At 40.0% G+C, this 23,406-nt stretch overlaps 1 protein-coding gene across 1 annotated transcript in view; it reads right to left on the reverse strand.

The window, feature by feature from the left end:
• Positions 1-19,912, reverse strand: part of COL9A1 (collagen type IX alpha 1 chain) — a 69,694-nt gene extending 49,782 nt beyond the window's left edge. The window contains exons 1-6 of the mRNA XM_075046429.1: positions 19,899-19,912; positions 19,503-19,576; positions 18,029-18,106; positions 17,756-17,888; positions 9,007-9,403; positions 503-580 (exon numbers count right to left, since the gene is read on the reverse strand). Coding sequence (XP_074902530.1) covers positions 503-580; positions 9,007-9,403; positions 17,756-17,888; positions 18,029-18,106; positions 19,503-19,576; positions 19,899-19,912 — 774 coding nt within the window. The remainder of the gene's footprint in view (positions 1-502; positions 581-9,006; positions 9,404-17,755; positions 17,889-18,028; positions 18,107-19,502; positions 19,577-19,898) is intronic.
• Between the last annotated feature and the right edge of the window lie 3,494 nt (positions 19,913-23,406).

Raw genomic sequence — 23,406 nt, forward strand, 5'->3', positions numbered from 1 at the left:
GCCGCAGCCCCTCAGGGCTGCTCGCTAACGCCTTGGGGAGGGTCTCGGGGATTGGAGGAAAGCAGAAGGCTGGGAAGGGGAGGACGGAATGCCGGCAGCGCCTTAACCCTTTGCCCTGCTGCTGTTGCTTCGGGCACCGACCCTCGCCTTCACCCCCCGCCCCGCCGCGGCCTTCCCGCCGCCGGGCTCCCCGCTGAGGCGGCTGCGAAAATCCCTCCCTGAGCGTTCAGAAGTCTCCCACCCGAGCAGTGGGTGAGGCGGCGGGGTGGGGGGGGGGACGAAAGTCAGTCACGGAAGGGTTAAAATGAGGCTGCTGCTGCTGCTGCTGCTCTGGGGGGTTGGATTTCTAAAGGCACCGAATTCCAGGCGGATAGGGTAAAAACAGGCAACTCGGGCCAGAAAGGGGGAGAAAAAAATAAAAAGAACGAGGCTCCTGAGGGCTGGCGCTGGCCGGCAGCGGTCAGGGGTTCGAGGGGAAGGGCGGGAAGGGCAGGTCGCTCACCCGGGCCGGCAGCTCGCCACAGCCTTCGCGCTGGGGTCGCAGGGGGTCGCAGTGAATCACCATCCACTGGATTTCGAACTGGTGAAAGAGATAAAGATCACGTTAATTCGGGTCGGGGGGGTCAGGCTGGCCGAGGGTGGAGTAGGAGGGACACTGGTCAGCTAACGGCGTGTTTTAAAAGGTAGGTATTTAATGATAATAGCTGTGGGTGTACGGGGGAGCTCAGTCCGGAGCAGGGCTTCACCCTGCGTTCCCCGAACTGTGGAGGTCTTTACAATTTAGAGGGGGCATAAACCTGCCGAGGGGTTTTAAAGGGAAGGCAAGATTTGTCATGTGTCATTTTTTAGGTGTTCTTTATAAGCACGGGCATTTTTTCCTCAAGCTGTGTGGTGGTTTTGTGAAGCACGCCAAAAGATTTGCTCTAGGTGGATAGTTGCGCCCATGAAGAATGGTAGGTCTGAGGACAGAAACGTGGTCTAAGTTCAAAAAGCAGGATCTTATGCACACTGGCAACAGTCTGCAACTGAGTAATATACATCTGTGAAATTTCACATCTTCTTTGAACGTTTGTATTTGGCACTGGAAAACAACACGGGACTAAGGCAAACCTCTTCTCAGAAGCTGCAACTAAAACCCACTTGATGTGCTATATAGATTAAAAACCATACCCTCTCCTGAAAGTTACTGAGTAGCCCAAACATACAGCTTCAGGGGTATATCCATTGATATACAATGCATCATGTGGAATTTTAAGTGCCAGAAGCACATTAAATTGTGCATATTTATTGTATCTAAGTTTTAAAGTCTTGGGTTATTTTCCCTTCCCAGATATAGTATCAGGTTGGCTTATGAACTGCTAATGAGTGGTTTATCCATGGATTTCTCAGTTTGATGATAAAATTCAGAGGCTCCTATCACTTTCTTTTCATTATGGAAGGCTGAGAGGTTGAGGGGGAAGAAAGTTTGGGGGTTTCTTTCTTGTTACAACATAAAGCCCTGGTATAGAGAAGACTCTGATTTATTTTTTCTGAGAAGCTGAAAATAGAAGTGAGTGTCCGGGAGCTTTCACTTCTTATTTCTTTGCTTCTCTGAGTCTTTCTTCTTATTCTGTTGAGCTAAAGTAGCTCCACACCATCCCTCCTCCCACAACATAATGTCTTGGTGCTTCCTGGCTCCCTTCTGTGCTCCCTCTGGGATATCTCATTGCTCTCTTCAGTCCCAACCCGTAACTGATGCTGAAGGCAGACTGTCATTCTGAGATGCTTTCCTCTCCCACCACTATCCTTACATTGACTAAGTTGTGTACTGACTGCTAGAGCTAATAAATGCTTTGAGTCTGAAGTCCTTTAAGGTCTCTGCAAGACACCACATATCCACAAGTTGCCTTTTTTTTTTTTTTTAGCTTTCACCTTCACCATTTCAGTGCTGCTACTCCTGAAATCCTCACTATCACATCTCTACTTTGCAGTCATCATGGTTTCCAGAGGGCTGAGACTAGACCACAAAAGAGGCAGCACCTCGGGTTTTTTACCTGTTATCTGACACCATGATCTGTGAGTCAATTCTCTACCTCCTTTATTCAATTCTCATTTTAAAACCTTTCCCAGCCTGTAATAATAGACAACTGAATGTCATATTATACATATAAAAGAAGTGAATTTATAGTATAATTTAATACTACAAGGCAGCAATACAATAATAAAAATAAGAGGCTACTGGGAATCTGAAGATGAGGATATATTAAAAGGCATAAAAATGGGGTCAAATGATACCTATATGATAATTTATTTCGTACCATACAACTAGATTCTGAGTCCTGAGTCTCTACATTATTCACCTCTGAAGCTCACTTGCGGAGGGAAGGAGGTCCATAACTGCCTCTAAAGCAGTTTATAATCTATTTTTTATTTAAATAATAATCTATTTCTGATTTAAATTGATAAACATGGTTTTAAGTGGCAGAATTTCTACTTTTTCAGTTGGTCTGTTTAATATTAAACTTAAAATTATATTAAATAAAATTAAAATTGAAAAGTCATCCATTCAGTACTTAGGGAATACCATGATTAAGGTTGCCTGTACAAATTTAATCTGAATGTAATCCAAAATCGTGTGATTCCACACTTCTTTCCTTAGAACGCTCTGCTGAGTCACAAGACGGAATGAACAAGGCCATGGAAATGGTTCCCATACTGCAGAAACTGTAAGTTTGGAAGTGAATGGGGTGAAATTTGGTAAAAAAAGAAAGGATGGCTTTGTGGAAAAGACAGACACATGCCACTGAATGAGCCTGCTTTTGCTTCATAATTCTTATGTAGTGCTGACAAATTATTTAAATCAAAATAGCCGCATTAGAGAGCATTCTGCATGGGGCAGGAAGAGGGAATTGGATGCCTGAAATGAAGTATCTGGGTACAGGTTATGAAAAAAGGCTGATCACTAACAACTGTAGCTGAAATCAATAGTTTTGAGCTGTACTTTCAACTTATAACATGGTAGAAAATCTGTAAACACTGAAAAGATTACTTTTGAGTGTGTGTGGTTTTTGGCTTCTGTACTAAGGTGAGAAAGATTTGAGATGATAAAATGCTAATTACTGAGTTGTGTTAGATTTTGATGCATGACTGTCCAAGTGCCAATATCTGTGCCTTACGAGAATACTACTAGCAAATGCATGTACATTTTTTAAGTTTGAACCCAGTTTTTCAACTTTGAACATAATCAATATTAAAATAGAGATAAATTTATTAATGAGAATATAAGATGTGATTGCTTGCTGCAGTGGGAACTTGACTCACTGTGCCAGGAAATCCTTTTAGTGTCTCATATATTTTCTTCCAACGCTCTTGAATGGCCAAAGAGAAAACCAATCACTTTGTTTTGTTCAAGATGGGATTTGAATGGTGAGCATTAAGGCCTGGTACTCTCATGAGTTTAAGACACACACAAAAAAGTCTGAATAAATGAGGCAGGCATCCTATGCAAAAAAAAGACCTAACATTATTTACAAAAACATTATTACAAAACATATACAAAAAATAATGTGAATGTAAAAGGAGTTGAAATATTTTTAACATGCAGCTTTAATTTGACATTTTTTGGTTCACAGTTGGTTAGTCAGGCAGCATTATTTTTTTTTAAATAAACTGTGATTACTGTGTAAATTTTTTGCTTAGAGCTTTTGTTACTGTTTTGACGCTATATAAAGCAAAAATTGAGATGAAACCTGTTTGACTTTTTTAAAATGAAGAATAAAACTCTTTTGTTGGCAAGGTAGTAAAAGGTGTGACTGGCCTCCCATTGATTTAGGAGAGGTGAGGGAAAGGCAAATATGTCCTAGCCTTGCTGCCAAGGTACCTTTTCCCTCGCCAGTATTTCACAACGATCTTGTTGATTATATTAATCTGATTTAAAGGATGCCACTATTTTGAAGATGTCATGGGTAGATGTTCTATCGATATCAGTACAAAGTGTTATTAAGGATGAAGTACAGGCACAAAGTTCTGAGAACTGAACCTCAGATAAATCAGGGGTAATCATAAAGCAAAGTTATTAAAACGTAATCCTTTAAGACCCATAGGTCAATATTTCTGACATCCATTTTACAAGATTCCTATAGGATTTCTGTTTCATCTTAATTTCTTAGTCAGCACAGATATAATTGGATTAGTTATGTCTGTCTGTTCCTGTTTTGTCCTCTTAAATTCATTGGAAATGCCACAGCTTTGCACATTTCAGTATCAGCAGTGCAATTCAGTTGTCTTATTAGTGCTTTAGATGAGAGAGATGAAGGTTAAGTAAGATGTAAATAAGACCTAAATATCTAGGGTAGTATTTTCAGTATAGCATCAGTCATTTAGTATTTAGCATTTAGCAGTACCATAGGCTTTAAGGAAAACCGTGACACTCTGAGCACGTTTGCAGGTCCCTTCTGGGAGAGCTGGCTCCCTGTGCCCCGCTGGGCTAGTGCTGCCTCAGGGATGATTCAGGGGAAGTACAGCTCAGTTGAGTAATATTCAGGTGAAGGTTTTCTACAATTTTTTGTCCATGATATCTATGTTTGTTCTAAGGGAATTCTGCTATCAACTCTTTGTACATTTCTTAAGTGACCAAGAATAAGCTACACATATTTAAACATATCTCATTCTAGAGCTATTATAAACATGTTTTATCCATTTTCCTACATCTCTGTAATGGGTTTTTAGAGCTTCACTTTCTTTGCATCTTTTTTTCAAAGCCTTAGAACAGTACTGGCAATTTCTGGTGTTATTTGACTTTCCATAACAAGGGTTCAGCCTTCTGAATGTGAGATTTCACAGCGTGAAAAAAACCTGAGATGTGACTTCTTTACAGTACACAGACACAATCTGTTCCATGGTGTAAATTAATCCCTGTTCAGCAAATATCGATAAGCAGCTTCCTCTTAGACATTACAAGTCACATAGCTGCCCTGAACTAATAACAGCATTAAATGTCAATTAAATAATGACCAAGGATGACTTCTGGCAAAGTGTTTAGTGTCTATGATGAGTAAATCAGCGTAATGCCTCTGAAATCGCAGAAACTAAGGGAATTTATATCATCTCACAGCAGTTAATCTTTGAGCAGTAAGAAATGAATGCCCTTAACTTTCTATAACAAACACATGATTTAGGAAGTAAGTTCCTTTTCAGTTTTGAGATGATGATATATCTTGTATTGCTTAGAGTTTATAGGAGATTATTTGAATTACTTTTAGATAAAAAGAGCTATTTTCTTTTTTATCTAAAAAAAAAAGATAAAATGCAGCTGTAAACCTGTATAAAAATTTGCCCTCCATAAAACATTCCAGAAATCCTGGAATAAATCTTTGTAAAGGCTCAAAGGCAAGCCGTAGTTTCTAATGGAACTCTATCTATTACTCTCCTAGGCAATCATAGTAACAACAAGCAATAAAGAATCTCTTTTCAAATGACATGTATTACAGTGCATCTATAAGAAGTTGACCTATTCTGCAAGATAAATAGAGCACTCACAGAATACTGCAAAAAAAGAAGAATAGGAAACACATAATTTATGTCCTTTAAAAATTATACCACGGGAAGTGATATACTTTAACAATGACTGGAAATAAATTAGAAATTGTGCCTGGGACATATTAAATAACCAAGGCTGTTGAGATGTTTAAACTGAGTATAGACAAGCAAGTTAAAGTGTAAGCCTAGAGTATCCCCGAACATAAATTTATTTACTCGATTTAAAGAGAAACTAAATGCACAGGCTAAAACAGAAACTTGTGCAATATAAACAGCCATTTTAAAATTATTAGTCCATCAGATTGTGTAATTTCTTTGTCATCATTTCAGAGAATATGGTCTTCATAAAGCTACGTTTTTATCATATCAGGTTGGACCACTACTATTGTCATTTTTGGCTTCATAGCACAGGCCATGCAATTCAATCTAGGGAGTCCTATGTCAAACCACAGTGAATTAATATGTATTTTTAGACATCCAAACTCTGTTTAAAAATGTAATGTGATGCTTACCTTCTTCCTTCCCTGATAATTTCTTCTAGTGCTTCATTATTCTTCTTGTCAAAAAATGTGCATCATATTCCTGTTTTAAGGCCTACCTTATGCAAAGATTTGATTTTTTTCATAAAATACACTAAATATGACTGAATCTTCCCAGAAACTTGCTAAGGGTGTAAACAAATGTTTTGTACAATAGGTGGTGAATTGTAAAAAAGACTTAATTCCATTTTGTCTTTTCATCCTTGAACAAGGGTGTCCTATACTTAACGTAGCTTTACGCTAGTGCCTAATGATGTACGTGCTTAAACATAGATGAGGCAGAACTTAATGCTAGACACTTCCCCCACCAGGTGCCTGAAAAGCCTAGGGTAATCAGTGTTCCTCATCAGTATACCTTGCTGAAAAGAGCAAGTCTCTGCAAAACACAGACTGGAGAGGAAAGGTGATAAAATTCTGAATTCCCTCTGCTTCTTTCCCTGACTTCTTTAATGCTAGCCAAAGGTCAGCCAGAGCACGAACAGAGAAGGGGGGGAAGTCCGAGTTCTTGCCAAGATGACCTTAATACCACATCTCTCTCCTCGTTTGTAGGCTGTTGTTTCTAATCATTGCTTCAACAGGCAACAGGAACCCTCCTCATTTTCAAAGGAATGACTCTGTGCCTAACTTGAGGGCATGGTTTACTGTAGCACTGTATACTAGGTGTTGTAATACTATTACATTAATACCTGTAGCTCTCTGTGCATTTAATCTAAATATCTTTCCATCGAGGAATACAATATTGAGGTAGAAATGTTTTCATCCAAGTAACTTGCATAGAATATGTAATGTTTTCATCATCCCATCCATCCATTCATGCACCAGTATCCCTCAGACCAGTTAGCAGAGCTAAGATACATATGCAGCTAATCATTACATTATCAGCTCCAGCTGATAACTTTTGAAAAACATTTTCAAAGACTAACTTTTGTTTTCAACAGAATTAGTATAATTTTTCAGCTATTGATACTTTCTAATCCATGTCTATAGCAACGTACTAGATAGATAGCCACTTTCAGACACCTGGGGCAGCTTTCTGTCATCATTTTTCAGGTAAAACTGATATCTATACAGTGCAATATAGTAACCTAAACATACAGAGGTGATGAAGCATGAGATGCTTCTGTTGTTGCAACATTTCCCCTTTCAAGTTTATACAATGCTGGTTATCCTGTGGCCACATTTTTTGCAAACAACATGAAATATAGTTAAAAGATTATATCTCACTTCACTCTTTTTATTTTAAAGTTGATGCAAAACCTCAGTGTACGGATGTAGAAAATGGCTACAATATATTAAGTATCTGATTCTTTTTGCCATTCAACTCATTTTGAAATGAGTACCCTATATATATATACACATATATATATATATATATATGGGTATCTTACCATCCATATGTTCCTAACACACTTAAAGAGGATCCTTGGAAAAGGAACAGGATAATATATGGAACTTCACAATGTTTTCTGCATTTTTTTCAATTGTGTTTTGAATCCTTTTAATCTATGAAGTGTATTCAGAAATAGCCTTCCCGAAGTCTTAAATGTCATTTAGTGCCACCATGGGACAAAATTGTTATATTATTCAGCATTAAGTGCAGTATAACTCATTAGCTGAAAAAAACACTAACTGAGAAAACACTTTCATGGCTGTCTGAAAGGCAAAATGCAGATGTGACAGCTACAATTTTTTTTTTGTCAGAAATTACAGGTCTGTCACTTTCTATGTGCTTTATATTAATTGCTCATCTCAGAAACTAAATCAAATAATCAGATAATAAAATCCCTGAGGTTTTTCATATTCAGTTTTCTTTGTTGAAGGGCACAAAAGCATTCAATATTTACCATATGTCACCCCCAATGTTATTTTCTCCATCAAAACAACTCTCCTGGCAATGTAGCAGCATGAAGAGGATACTTTCAGCATTAAATCCAGTAACAGTATATAGAATAAGCATTTCACTGCCTTCTCCAGCTACACAGAATAAAGGAGCACTCCACAGTGAGTGTAGGTGTCTACTACAATGCACAGGGGAAGTTAAAAGTCTAACACAGGGATTCACAGCAGCCATGATATGGGGGTGGGATGTCCTGAGCTAGGCAGGAGAAGGTATTGTGAAGATGGGCAGGCTTTGTGTCTCAGCTCTGCTGGGCCCTTTGCTTGGATTCATTCTAGTCTCTGATGCTACACTTATCCCTCACACGATTCATAAACAAGAACCTTCTTTAAGAGTTCACTGCCTACTCCAGGCCAGTCTTTTTCAAAAAACTCAAGCTAATTAAAGAGAAAAAGCGACTGTTAACATGATCATACCAGGTAGCACAATGATTAGAACAGTCTCCTGAGGTATAAAGTACTCATGATAATCTCTGATTTAGCACTGAGATGTAAATGTGGGTCTCATTTCTTGTGTGAACAACACAGTAGATCAAAAAGGACCTCTGTCAATCTCCCTTACAGGAGATATTTCCTTTGTATTAATTATTTAAAATATTTATTCTGCCAAAGACACATGTAATTATTTCTAGCTGATGGTTGGTACATGCATATGAAAGAGTGGTCCCAGTTCTTGCTCAATGAATGTTTTGCTCTCTTTGGTGTGAGGTGCAACCCACACTAGACTTCATTCTAGATCAAGCTCCACATATGAGATAAGCAGAGGAACCCCCAGCTGATACAACCAGACAGAGCAGAATCCAGTGACAGAAGTGTGGATGTCTGAGAAATTTCACTATTGAAACTTAGATGTAACCTGGGTCATCTCTTACCTTACACAGTATATATATGTGCAAAACTTAAAAAGCAAAGCTAGTACTTACCGGCCAAGAAGTTGTTATTTTCTGCCATTTCTGCTTCCAGAAAACATTCGATGATGCATTCCACAAAAACATATTAAGCGTAAAGTTCCTATAAAACACTTTTAGCGGTAATAAAAGATTTTGGAACTTACCGGAACTGAAATTTCAGGATTATTTTTAAGTTTTCCAAGCACAGCAAAGCCATCAATGCTGATTTTCCCTTTTGGTTTTATGTTTAAGGATTCTATTTTAATACAGTCAATAAAAAGTGTGATGCTGTTTGCTTCCACACTTATCATAAGTTTGTGCCATTGGGAGTCAAACAAGAAAGGCAAATGCAAAAATGATGCAGTCTGGAGACTTCCATCCACTCCTTTATAAGAGAACTCAACACTTTTCATTTGACCATTAAGATTCACTCCAACTTGTTCTTTTCCTGAAGAATCCTGAATCTGCCAAATAGTCCAGTATTTCTGAAGCGTGGCCCCAGTCATCCGAAAAGTAGTTAGAAACGAATATTCATCAGGCAATCCATTGGAATATATGGCACTGTGTAGGAACAAAATACAGTACATTTGTTGTGTATTTGTTGTGAAAAACTCCACATATCACCACAAAGTAATGAGAAATAGTTACTCAGTGGAACCATATTTCAACCATGCTTTTATCAGTGCTCTTCTGCATGCAGAGTCCTGAAATGGGATGTCCTTTTGAGTCATTAATATTGCTAATGGCAAAAGGAACTGGTTCAGAAATGTGGGTTCTTCCAACATTGTACAATATTTATGATAAACCTTTCCAAGTGTAATAGTTGGAGCAACAACAAACTCCTACTTCACATTTAGAAAGTATATCCTACAATTATACTGTTTCCTACTATTGGACTTACAAAATCAGTCAACATAGTGTGACTTTATAACTAATTGACCAGGTAGGTAGTCAGTGCAGATCTGATTTGGTTTTGAAGATGTAAGAATGCCTTTTGTAGATGCATTTCCTTGTTCAGCCTGACAATAACCATTTTGTTAATGTATTAGCTATCACTCCAGCAGAAATCATTCAACAAATCATTCATTGACACACACACGTTTAGTAAGAACCCACACTAGAAACGTATTATGTCCTGCGACATTCAACCACAAGACTACAGGTAGCAGGGTACAGATTTGCCACATATAAAATGTTTCATTCTTTTGCAACTCCTATAACATGTGAGATTCGGAAACACAAACAAGTACTACTGGCTGTGTCACTGTGCAAAACAGTAATGTCATTTTTTATCTCAAATGTGTCAGTGAATCCAGTAGAATATGCTGTTTCATATTCTATGGATCGTAAAATTGTAGTGTCATAATCCAGTTGTCATCAATACATTACTTGCCATCTATCCACATTTAAGAATAAATTGTATTTGAATAAATTTCTGAAGTATGGAGACATGCAGAGCTATTTTGTCACCAGCATTCATTAGAATAACTTCTCAGACAAGTAGGCATTTTGAGCAAAGATTATTGTTGAGTGGCAGATCAGTCCTATCTCACAGCAGTTTAGCCAGCATTAGTGAACCTCAGGCTAAGGGAAAAAAACAAAACAAAACAAAACAAAAAGGAATAAATTAGTTCTTATCTGGTGTGCTTGATGGCTACTGATTTAGTAAGAGAGTACTTCCAGCTAAAGTCTCCACAGTTTGTAGTTTGGTGTTGAAGTGTCCAAAGCTGTAGTGCAATCATATTCCAGCAGGCGACGGCACAGCCTCAGCAAGATTTCAGTAAGGAGTGGGGCAAGCCTGGCAGCAGCAGCAGCAGCAGCTTCACCTTATTAATAAAATACCCGAACTGCTGATGTTTCTCCTTTTTCCTCATGAGCCTTTACATACACCTGAAAGCTGGTGTATGAGGAAGGGGAATGTTTAGCTGGAAGATTATCTCATTACACAAGGTGTGGAGATATGAAAAGGTGGAAAAGGGGGTTCCTTGCCAATATCTTTAAACCATCTGTGATTTGCTATGACTTATGTCTCTGATGACTGCAGATACAGTAGTCTGTCACAGCTGGGTTTGTTTGATAGGATTTTGTCTCATTTCTTGTGTTCTCTCATTGTTTTGTTCCAGTTTGTATCTTGCCATCTCAAATGCAAATGTCAATGCGTGGGTATTGTACCTTTCCTCCTGTTCTGAGCACTTTCCGGTGTTTACTACTGTGCCTTATACTTCCTTGTGTCAGGCTTCTAGCTTACGCAATATGTTTATATATTCTTTCCTACTCCAGGAAGATACTCCCTCTCCCTGTCCAGACAAACATTCACTCTTACTAAGCTCCCGACCCAGTTCAGCATGTCTTTTATGGCCCTGTGTGTCCTTCTTCCTCTATAATATCTCTTAAACAAGTATTTCAATCTCCTCTACTGCTAAAACCTTAGATCATCTGAGTCATTTATCTTTTTGGTTGCTGAATCCCACTGTTTGTTCTTGCACAAGATCTGGTGTTACTACTACCATACTGAAGGTGGTATTGTTAGGCAATTTTTTAGCTGGCCTCCACGTGACATTCCGCTTTCTCTATCAAGTTCAGTGACTCCAGGGGATCTGATACACCAAGCTCCACAGCTGAAGGAAGCAATACTAATCCCAGATCTTCTGAGGAGAGGTTTTCATTCTTTCTCTGCACTGATAAGTTTTGCTGTAATGGCAATACTGGTTAAAATATCACACACGTTCTCACTCCACCTCAGCTGACATAGTTATGCTGGCAAAAAAACCTGCCGCCCGACTAACCAAAAAAACTAGTAAGTAAACATAGTTACACTTTTTGATTAGAAGATTGTTTATACCAGATTGGCAAAAGGATTCCTTGCCCCATATTTAGCTATAGAGTTAGTCCTTTACAAGCCATCATATGGGTCTTCCTTCTTTTTCAGAAGTTAAAATAGAAAAGAAGTGTGTTAACTTTTTCAAGCAATATACAAAGAAGAAGAATTGTGTAAAAGCTGACACTGGTAAGGGAAAATTAAATTAGAAGAAGTGTATAAAGGACAGTAAAGAGAAAAAGTCAGTGCACAAACATGGCTATTTGCATTTTAAAAAACTTTTAATAACCAGTCAGAAGAACTGCTGCCTTTAGACTAAAGTGACTCAACATAACGAAGCACAGCATGACCCATCACCAGAAAGGTACTCTGCAGGGGACTGTTACTGTGCAAGATTTAGACCTAGAATTCTACAAGTAAAGCAGAGACAAGATTCTCTTCTCAGTTACTCCAATGGTAATGAAAAGCAATTCCATTGGCTTTAGTGGTTTCAGTGCATTTCAGTATACAGTTTTTCCCAAAGCCTGTAATCCTTACATAGGCAAAACCCTACTGAAATCAGCAGTTTAAAATGCTAAATATTTGGAAACCATGGCAAATTTATCATGATATTTAAATGAACAATTGTAGAGAAGTTATTCCTCCATCTCATTGCAAAGTGAAGAGTGCTGGATTCTGTAATCTTGAACAGCTGATAAGTATATAAGCACTTAAATTATTTCTGTAAATTATTTTTAACATACATGTTTCCAATTAATTTATGAAAGCGAATCAAGCAATTTTAAATTTAGAATCAGGCAAATAAGCAGAGGAAGAATTAATATGAAAAAATATTTCAAGCACAAATTCAGTCCTGGCCTATTTCTTATCCACTTAAAATTGACAGGGATATAAACCATCAGAGAATTTTATTTGTTTATTTTTGTATCTTAAGTTTGTAAGATAGCAGTTGAGTCCTGCCTTCCTTGTGTACTCAGACTATTATTAACTGCTTTAATTGTACAATGAGTGCAAGGTCAGGTCAATATTTTATCAGATATTTGAATCCTTGCTTAATGTTTTTAAATACAGTGGTGGTGGTGGGAGTTTGAAACATTTGTAATTCATCTAAGGGAACTTCTGAAACACTACTTTTTTCTTTTAATCTTTTTCATAAATACCTAAGACTCTTATTAATCCTGTAGCTTGAGTGCTTACCAGGAAGATTTCTTTGAGATTTCAAGGCTGAGTCCTACCAAGGCATCAATATAGCCAAGATAAGTCATCTGACTCGGTGGTGGAAGCCCTGAGTAGTCCCACTCACTTCAGGATCCATCAAGAGCAACAGAGTATGCTAAAAGGTTAACTATGTTCTGATTTGAATACTACAAAGTAACTGCTTATTTTATTAAACCTTTTTCATTAACAGTTAATGTCTTAAGTGAGCTCCATTGCCCACTGAGATAACTTACTCCTTGCTAAATGAAGATTTTAGAAATGTTACTACAACCCACTAGAGGTGGCTGTAGAAATTCCCCTGGCCGACCTCATGATAACGCAGTATCATGTACCCAAGAGTGGGAGTTCTTTTGCTCAAGCTGGAGACACTTGTGTCTTCACCTCCTGAAGCCTCCTAGAATCTCAGCTGACCTGGCAGGCACTATCTGGCAGCCATCAAATAAGCAATAACAATAAAACCTAGCTAAGCATTTTTAAAAGCAACCGTCCTAACTCATTAGCCAGAAGTAATTTGTTAGGATTCATTACCCTCAGCAGGTCTCTATTCTTCAGAAATATCCAGTTCTGAGCTAATTATTTCTCTTCTGAGCTAATTAGCTTCTTAGGTGCATTTTGTCTTTTCCATTACAGTGTCATCATCAATATCTATGTAAGATACCTTACTTGTAATGCAAAAGGAAAAGCACCTGAAGAACTTTGGTGGCTGGATGTAGAAAAGCCAGACTTTTGGGCGTATGCATTTGAGGAGCATTACTTCACAGAGAAGCATTATTCCCACAGGAAAAAACCAGGAAATCAGCCTATGAAATTCTCCAGATATTCCAAGCTTACTGCTAAAGCTTTATGAACTTCCTATTTTCATTTTATAATTTCTTATCATAATGTGTTTGTCATGTCGCCTGTTAAAGAGGTCTGTAGTACACCACTACCCCAAATATAAATGCTGTTCAAAAGGCAGCTTCAATTTTTACATTGCTCTGCTTTCTACTGAGATGAGGATGCAGGCATGGAGGTATCATTTCCAGATTTATAGGCTACCTTCATGCTACTAAATTCAATATGCCCAGGACTCTTCTCTGATACTAAGTTCAGCTGGCATGAAAAAGTTTAAACCTGCTTACTTCCAAAACATGATGACTCTATGCAAGCCACGTATAGGGAACGGTCCATGGCCTATGCTAGCTGCCAAGCTGTGCCTACGAATTGTTTAAACGTTGCTAATTAGTCTGGACCCACACCATGCCAAAGTCTTGTATGATATTTTAACAGTATAGACGATCAAATGTGAATGCCTTGGGATGTTCCCTGGCATTATTTTATCCATGTGGACACAGGGGCCTTGCGATGTGACAGCTGCATCTATAAGTCAAAGGGTTAAGATTTCATCCAGTGCATAAAGATAGTGAGCTCTTTTCCCCACATGAAAATATATCATGAACATATTCCTTTGTGCTACTATATATTTTTTTAAAGTCTGCCATTAAACATCAACACAATTATTATCCAAATTGCCAGTATTAATTTCATACTTACTAACTGGTGGACACCTACAACAGGTACATAGATTAAAATGAAAAATGACAGGTTCAGCATGTCAGAGACAAGGGGTATGAGTCATGGCAATTTCATGGGTCCTTATTACACAAAGAACACTGTATTGATTCTTCAGGGGATTTTATGCTAGAAGAAGCGATAGCCAATGGGAATTCATTTGGATGATGGGAGAAGCTTAAGTCAAGACTTGTGTGCAATCATTTCTGTTCATTCTGGGGTGTACTTCTGGGCCTTGGCAAGCATGCTAAGCAGCAAAAAGACCAAGCTACAATTTAGTAGCGTTTTAAGGAAGCTATGTAAGCTTTTCAAGGCATAAGCTATTGCTACAGGAAAGACTGAATAAATACGCAAAGCCTTGCCCATCTAATTGAGCTCTCATTCCCATGCCATAGCCACTGTCTGTGTTAGTATAACAATCATACGCTAGTCTAAAAAATTATTTTACAGTTCCTGATAAATACTGACGGAACAGCAACAGCACAGCCTCTGTGCCGATACTGTAATTGGCTTGCTTGTCATTTCTACGCATGTGCCCACCTCCCCATCAATTCCCCAAAAGCCTTGAAAGCCTGACGCCAGGGAATGGGCTTTCTTAGGGAGACACCCCCCCCTATTTCATAAGGCAAGAGAAGAAGACACTGTCCATGGCTGTCGGGTTACCAGGTACTAATATGGCTGCTCATTAACGAAGGTGTGAGAGGAGATCTCTGCAGCGGAGCAGGCACAGAGCCTGCCGTTGCCTGACGTGTTTATTGAGGGTCCCTCCCCAGTGCTCCTACAGCACTTGCGCCTTCCTGCCTATGCCAGCCACCCAGCTCGGGAAAACAGTGCCGTGTACTTTTTCCAAACTCCCTCTCTTTTTGCCTCCCCCATCTCCGGCGAGGCAGGAGCTCACAGCGCCGGCGGCAGGTGCCGGAGGATGATCCCCTCCGTGCGCTTGTCCGCCGGCGGCTGCGGCGGCCCCCGCGGCGGGGCGGCGGTTCAGCACCGCGGGCACGGACAGCTCCGCGGGGCGGGGGCGGCGAGGCCGGCCTTTCCCTTCCCTTCCCTTCCCTTCCCTTCCCTTCCCTTCCCTTCCCTTCCCTTCCCTTCCCTTCCCTTCCCTTCCCTTCCCTTCCCTTCCCTTCCCTTCCCTTCCCTTCCCTTCCCTTCCCTTCCCTTCCCTTCCCTTCCCTTCCCTTCCCTTCCCTTCCCTTCCCTCTTCCCTTCCCTCTTCCCTTCCCTCTTCCCTTCCCTCTTCCCTTCCCTCTTCCCTTCCCTCTTCCCTTCCCTCTTCCCTCTTCCCTTCCCTCTTCCCTTCCCTCTTCCCTTCCCTCTTCCCTTCCCTCTTCCCTTCCCTCTTCCTTTCCCTCTTCCTTTCCCTCTTCCTTTCCCTTCCCTCTTCCCTTCCCTTCCTTTCCCTTCCTTTCCCTCCCCTCCCTGCAGCCACAGGATGCAGCTGCTGCCCACTGGTACCCCGGGAAATATTTACATTATCGTTAAATACTCCACATGTGAATAAAGGATAGCGGGGGCTTGCTGCAGGGAAATGCAGCAGGAGTTTAGGATTGCTGCAATGCCTGGGTCTGAGACAGCCAGAACTACACCCATGCCATTAAAGATGCTCAGCCTTGCTTGAGGTGCTCTGCATAACTTACTAATTCCTGTAATGCTTCTCAGGCATTTCATCATCCCAGATTCATACCAGTAAAACCCACCTACCATGCCACATTATAAGGATTTTGTGGAGACTTCTGGTTTAAAAAAAAAAAAAAAAAAAAAAGATTGAAAATGGCCTAAAGTGTGCCTCTCCTGTGCTGTTAGCCCCAGCTGCTTACTGCCAACTTCACTCCTTCCGAGTCAGCTTAGAGAGGGGCACACTGTAAAATAACTCTGGAGCAGAGCAGCAAGATCAGGCTCAGTGGCAGAGGAGCAGAACGCTGATGCACTAGAGCACTCTCAGGACTCAAGCCTCAATCCATTCCCTGGGACAAGACACAGCTCAAGTACAGGTGACTTTTTAGTCAGGGCCAAATTTCAGGTATAACATGAGGTAGCATTGCAGTGTAACAGCACGGTGTTGACTGGAAGTACCAGTGTCTTGAATGTTGTAAATTTGTGATACTACAGCACCATACCCAGCCAGCAGCCCAGTGGCAGTAGTCAGCTCAGATGCTGTAGTGTATTAACGCAGCTGGTATAGGCTTGATCAGGAATAACTTGTGTGTATTGAGCATATACCTCACTAGAGCCATCTATAGCAGTAAGTCTAAACTTTCTTAAAAATGAAAATATCACCGCTTTGATAGCTCAGACTGTTTCTGAGCTAAGAACCATGAGTTGAAAATCTGAGAATCTCCAACTTTTAGTGAAATGAAGATCCCATTTACTGTCTGTGGTTGGATTCACATTTATGCACTAGCAGCCTTGATTTGCCACTGGGATGGAAAGTAGTCATGAGTCCAATGTAACCAACCAGTTACACTGTAAACTAGCTTAACCTGGTGGCTATGAAGGTAGAAGCCAGGGAGGACTGCACCAAGCAATGTCAGTGATAGTCAGAGTATGACAGAAGCACTTTGCACTCCAATTATTCCTAGCTGAAACAGTAGTCCAATTAAAGGTCTTTCTAGTTAGTTGCTAAGTAAAGGCATTCTTAATTAAACAAGGTGCTGGACCAGAATCCAGGCTTGCCAAAGTTTGGCAGAGACATGTCTACCCTGCTGTACTGTCTCTATTCCTTCACTAACAGCAAGTCTGGCCTGTAAAGCACAAACACAATTAGATTCCTAAATCCTGGCTCCTATTGCAACTTGCCTATGACATGTTAAATAATAGTTTTCATCTTTTATAGATTACGTGACCATAAAGCAGCCAGAAACATGCATGTAACAGTTATCCAAAAAGCAAAAAAAACCCCTTACCGTACAATTAATCTTTTATCCTACCTTGTCTCTGCAATCCTTACATGATCAGAAAGATCCCTTTGTGTCAATGTTTTGAGAAAACTTTCCTCGCTCTCTTCATGTTATCTTTTCTTTGCCTCCCTATCTCTTTTCAAGTCATCAACAACTTTTAGATTCACTTCCTAGAGGTGAATCCCTTTCTATCGGCAAATCTTGAGGCACCCTGAGCAATATCATTGGTAGAGGAAAGTGGAAGTCCCTGAAATTGCTGTTACAGAATCAGTCTGGTCTGGTGGTGGCATGAAAAAATGTTGAACTCCTCTTTTCCCTTCCAAAAGCTGTGCAAATGAGGTGATCTAGCTGGGGAGAGGATCCATCTCTTAAATGATAATATTGCAAAATATGTATATCTTAAAGTCAAACAACAAAAGGCATTACCTGGTTGGGATCCTGAAGTCTACGTTGGGTCCCAATTTGTAAGCCACTTGGAGAGAAGTGGAGCCCACTACTCTCTGGATTATTCCTTGGGAAGCAGCTTTTTCTATTTGGAACTGAGAAATCAGGTCAAAGCCTACAAGAAAAAATATACATGTCCAGAATGTAACTTTCATCTTAGTTTAATTAGAGAACTGTGCAGTCACAGAGCTGAATATAACCTGATAAAGTTTCTGAACAGCAGCTTTTTCCTGAAAAAGTCAGGATGCTACTTGCCTGGTAAGTCATCTTGGCCAATCCTGATTGTTGGGCAGAGATCAGTTCTCTGACTGGCACTCAGAATGACTGGTAGTCCTGCAAAAAAGGGTGAATTTATTAACCATGTGTCTGCACATTGCCTCAGATCACTTTAAAAAAATTAAGTGAAGCCACTGTAAAAATATTATTAATTAAATATAGCTATAAATAGTAATAATAATAATATATATAATAATAAATTTAAACTGTACTCAGTGAAGTCAGAGATCTAAGAAAATAAGTATCTGCTTCTAGAGAGCTCCAAATGTAAAATTATAACTTGACTGATTATTTGATTTTTTTTTCCCAAGCCTTTAAATGAGAGTATTATAATAATTCTTCTCTTTCAGAGCTATGGAGAAATAGTGGTAGCATAAGAAGGCCTGCTGTGTAAGGATTTTTGGTTTGGAACTTTGGTGGTTTAAGCAAACTTCAAAAAAAAAAAGCCAGTTACCTAAATCAACAGTCTCCCTAGTCCCAAGGAAACTTAAACAAACCTCATGCCAACTAAAGAGACTATTGAGAAACTGTTGGCATCTTTTCCATCCTCTTTGGTATTCCAGGTGTTCCCACCTTCCTCTGTGCCACATTTGATCAGAGAATGATCATTCATGAAATATAGGGTGGGGGCAAGAAGAACTTACAGACCTTTTTTGTTGACCCAAACAAGAATGTAGAAGAAATTTGTTTGAGGAAATCAAATGTAAAAAACTAATTTTTCAGAATATGATCTGTCAAAAAGCCTTGTAATGAGCATGAAAACCTACCAGATTCCCCTAATTTAAGGAAGGAAGAAGGAAAAAATAAACATTTATTTGAAGAGTTTAAGAGTCATGTACAAGTCCAGTATCAGGTCAATCTGGAAAATGTTAGTAGAGTCTGGATGGGGAAGAATGAAGCGTGCAAGTTGGAAGGAGATGCATTTCTAACCTACAGAGAGCCTCTTGTGTGCTGCAAAGGCTCAACCGTAAATGTGGGTTTCCTTCTGACAACATAGACTTAAAGGGAACATTCAGCTTGACATATTACACCTTAGAAATGGCCTCATTCTATATTATTTGATGAGCCATATGGCTGACATCCAGCCATTTATATTTTATGCCCAGCAAATAAAGTAGAACTAGTTTGTTGCCACACATAGCAGAAGAATCTCTAACTGGAAGCACTGAAAGACCGGGAGAGGTTTGTGTCCTGCATCTACCACCTATATGCAGATTTTAATCCTTACCTTGAAAATACATCTAATAGGGAGTCTAAAATAACACACAGAGCTCTTGCTTTTTCCCCTTTTTCTCATATGCATATATACATACATCCATACATACACATAGAAAGTTCTCCCTTTCTGTCGTGGCTAGCTAGAGAGGACTTTAATTTTGACTAAGCTCAGAATAATTCTTTTGACAGTCAAAATTACAGAAAGATGAAATGCAGATAAAGTCTGTCTCCTTACTTGATTGTTGCTGGATGGTGGCTGAGATGAAAGACCACAGAAAACTACACAGGTAAAAGAAAGCTGTAATTTTCCTGTAAACAGAAAGAAAACTCCAGTATGAATCTATAGTTTCTGACAGATTCTGTTATTGACTTTCTCCTCTGAGCCGTGCATATTAAATGTATAAAAGCCCGAGTTAAGGATTTACTAACAGATTTGACAAGACAATTTCTTTACATGAGAACTTTTTGTCTTTGCCTTACAATAAAACGTCAATAAAGCTCTTTCTATTACCATTTCCTTCGTATAATGCTGCCATAAAACCAAACAACAAAGGCGGCAGCTGGCAAGGACAGCTTTAACTGTTCTAATCTCTTATTTACAGATTTCCCTAAATCCCGCTTGTTCTCTTACCAGTTGCTTTTCATCTTCACTGCTGGCTTTCTTCACTTCTCTCATGTGAATACGTGGTGTATATAGTCACAGTCCCTGCCTCCCTCTCATGAGTCCTGTAGCAGAGTGGCAATGGGTGCAGGCGGCTCCTCCTGCCCCATGCAGGACCCAGCAGGAAGGGAGGTGCAGGCTGCTGGGTCCGTTTTAATCTTGCAAAGGGAAGGAGGTGGAGGCTGGACAGGCATGTGTGTCCTGGCAGGCTCTGAGGGCGGACCTCTGGACCCAGTTGAATATAAAGAAGCCAAGAGAGCAAAGAAAAGGCTGCTGCTGCTTGCGCCAGCATCAGGGCAGGGAGATTAAGAAGATGTGAGTTCAGCAATGCCAGTCACTGCGTGGCGGGGTCTGCTGTTCAGCCAGGCAGATGAAAGAATAATGTGTACCAGGGGCGCTGAGGAAGCTGGTGGCCCTGACGTGGTGTGAAGACTCAAAGCTTTGGGCACAAGGGAACCCCAGTCCTGTAAAGAAGGCATTTCCATTTCTCACTGATTTACTCATCAGGTGGCCTCAGGAGAAGCCTAGCTGGTCATGTCCCAGTTGGTTCTTCTGAATAAAAGCAATTATGTAAAAGGGTTTTCATTGCTTAAACTCAAACCTTTTCAAGGAATACACATAGGCATTACTAAGCAGACTCCTATTCTTCTGCTGCCATTGATAAAGCACTCACTTTCCATAGACTATTAGACATGTTTGGACACACAAATATATTTATTCATATTTGTTCGTGTGGATGTAAAAAGAGAGAGAGAGAGACTAAAACCTGTGTGCATAGCAAGGAAAAGAGGTGAACAGCCAGAATGTCCCGATAGTTACCACAGTCAAAATTCATGTATGTATGGAAAAGTATGCTAGGTTGTGCTAATACATCACATTTGTAAGGTTTTATCTTCTCTGGACTCTTAATATTCTACAGTAGTTTAAATTTCCAGATTATTTTTTTTAAGTGTGGGATATAGCAAATGCAATCATCTCTGCTGTCTGCTGAGAGTCTGAAGCAATAACTGAGTAATGAACTACTCCATTCATCCCAATTTGCTGTAACTCACATTCCCAGTATTGGTAATTCCAGTGTTAACGTTGTTCACGCTTTTATGTCTATTGTTAGAAAGGGAGGGGCTGGATCATAGACATGAACAGTTTGCAGTGAACAATGTCACATTTTAATGACTAAGCAAGCACATCTTGGGTGATACCACTTTTTGCCCTGTCAAGAGGAAGGTATGCTCAGGGAGCCTTGCCATCCAGCATCACGGTAGTGAACATATGGTATCTGTGCCAGAACTGGCACATGAAACCACTGCCAATAAAGAAAATTAAAAATCAGAGAAATATTAATTTGATTTCACAATAAGTTTGCCCAAGTCACCACACAGCTGACTCACTCAGCCCCCGTGTGGGTATTACCGTTGTGTCATGCAGTGATATTTGTAGGGCACAAGAGGATTCTATAAGGAGCAGGAGGCAGAGCGGGATATGGAAGTCACCTGAAGCTATAAAGAAGGGGAAGGGCATGGGAATGTGGCATGGGAAGGAACAAGTGAGTGCACACAGGGCTTAGAAGGAGTACCAGAAGGTTTGTGAAGGAATGGAAAAGATCCAGGTGCCAAACCATCTCTTTTGTCATATATAAGTTGTGGCATTAAGTTTGCCTTTGAGACTGCTTAGTATTGCCAATTTATCTGGGGCAACATTAAGGAAGAAAAAGCCATCCCAGTAGTTAGATATGGAGCTAAGTGGTACTATCTTTGAGTAAATTAGCAAATATTTTTTGGTACATGACGTGAAGATGTCTGCCTTTGCTTGTGTCTGGGGTTATTGACAAACACATTATTCTCTCCAAAGAGGGGGAGCCTTGTTCCAAGAAATTCAGAGAACACATACTCTGTTTCTGAACAAACTGTAATCTATTTTCATTTGCATTTCATTGCAGCAATTCTCATGGGTGTAACTTCTTTTAAGCCTGGAGTATTTTCCCAATCCAAGATCTTCAAAAGCCATGCTTACTGAAAAATTCTTTAGCAGACACTAATAGGCTCTGGTTGTCCTGTGTGCATTTTGATGTCTTCAGCTTGAAACAAAACTCATAATCTATAATGAAATTCCTGATTAGATGTTCTACTAATAATTACCATATCATCTTCAAAGAGAGGGACAAATATTAGCAGACAAACTGGTGGTAGCTGGTTTATTAGCCCATGATCTAGTCAATATTATTCCCATTTTATGCAGATGTAAACTGAGATATATGGAGTAGGTACCTTATATATCTTGCTGAGGGTCACAGAGACAGTCCCCATCCAACTAGCGCTCAGGTTTAGATGATCTGACTACTTTGATGTGTCTCTAAGTCACTTTGTATTTTTCTCTTTTTATGAATTGCGCTAATACAGATTTTTTCAGAAAATCCCAGTGCAGTGATTGCTGTTTAGCCACTTGCTCAGAGATTCCTCACCTAAGCACTAACTGCTCAACTGTTGAAAGTAGATTAATTAAACAACATAGAACAAGATTCTTCAAAAGATCTCTGTTCTTTAGCTAAGGTATGGTGACTTTTCTCAGATACTCGCTCCTGAAAACAAGCTATGTACGAATGTCATCACCTTGCTAGCATTTTAAAGTGTACTTACACATCTGACTTCACATTCCTCTCCTCACATATCTGATTCCATATTCCTGTTCTTCTGTGTAGCTTGGGTTGGAGAACATGTACTCGTACAGCTCTCTGGTGAGACTGCGGCTGGATTGGGAGGAAATAGCAAATAAATCAGGTGGACCCAGCTTCTCTTGCAGATATAAAGCTTGCTCTCTGTGATGAAGAAGGTTGCGCTGAGATGGCTGTAGTTAGACTTTCAGAAGGCGTAGTCCAGTACAAACCGCAGAAACCAATGTTTGGCTCAGAAGAAGCTGTTAAATGTGACAAAGAAGGTTCCTCAGTTCAGGCTTGGGCTGACAGCAACTTAGCATGGCTAAATTAAGCCAACTCCTCATGTTTATTGTTTGACTGGGCTTGAAGGAGCTCAATGTCACTGGCTTGTGCTTTCGAGCAGGATTTTTAGGAGGGACTAGGCAAGTTTGTTCTTCCTCTGAAAAGTATTTGCAGCATATATGCAGGCACTGAGGGCTCAAGAACAGGCTTTGGGACTGGAGGAACAAAAGTCCAATTTGCTCTGTTCAAGTGGGGCCTCTGCCCACGTGAGTGGTCTCGCAAGGGAGCAGTGGTTGTGTCCCCAGCCCTGCGCCGCTCTTCCACGCACGGCCGGAGGGGAGAGAAGCAGCAGGGAAGGCTGGAGGGAAGTCACTTCTTATTTATCTCATATCTCCTGGAAAGTTACTTCTGTCTCATGTGGTCTTCTCTAAATTGTGCCCTCAGTCTTTTCATTTTAACTTCAGCTTCTTACGGCCACATTCTCAGTTTGGTTTACAATATATACAACTTATACATTTCAACCTTCTTTATCCTTTCCTATAGTAC

The sequence above is a fragment of the Buteo buteo genome, chromosome 15 (genome assembly GCF_964188355.1).
Source record: "Buteo buteo chromosome 15, bButBut1.hap1.1, whole genome shotgun sequence".
Lineage (NCBI taxonomy): Eukaryota > Metazoa > Chordata > Aves > Accipitriformes > Accipitridae > Buteo > Buteo buteo.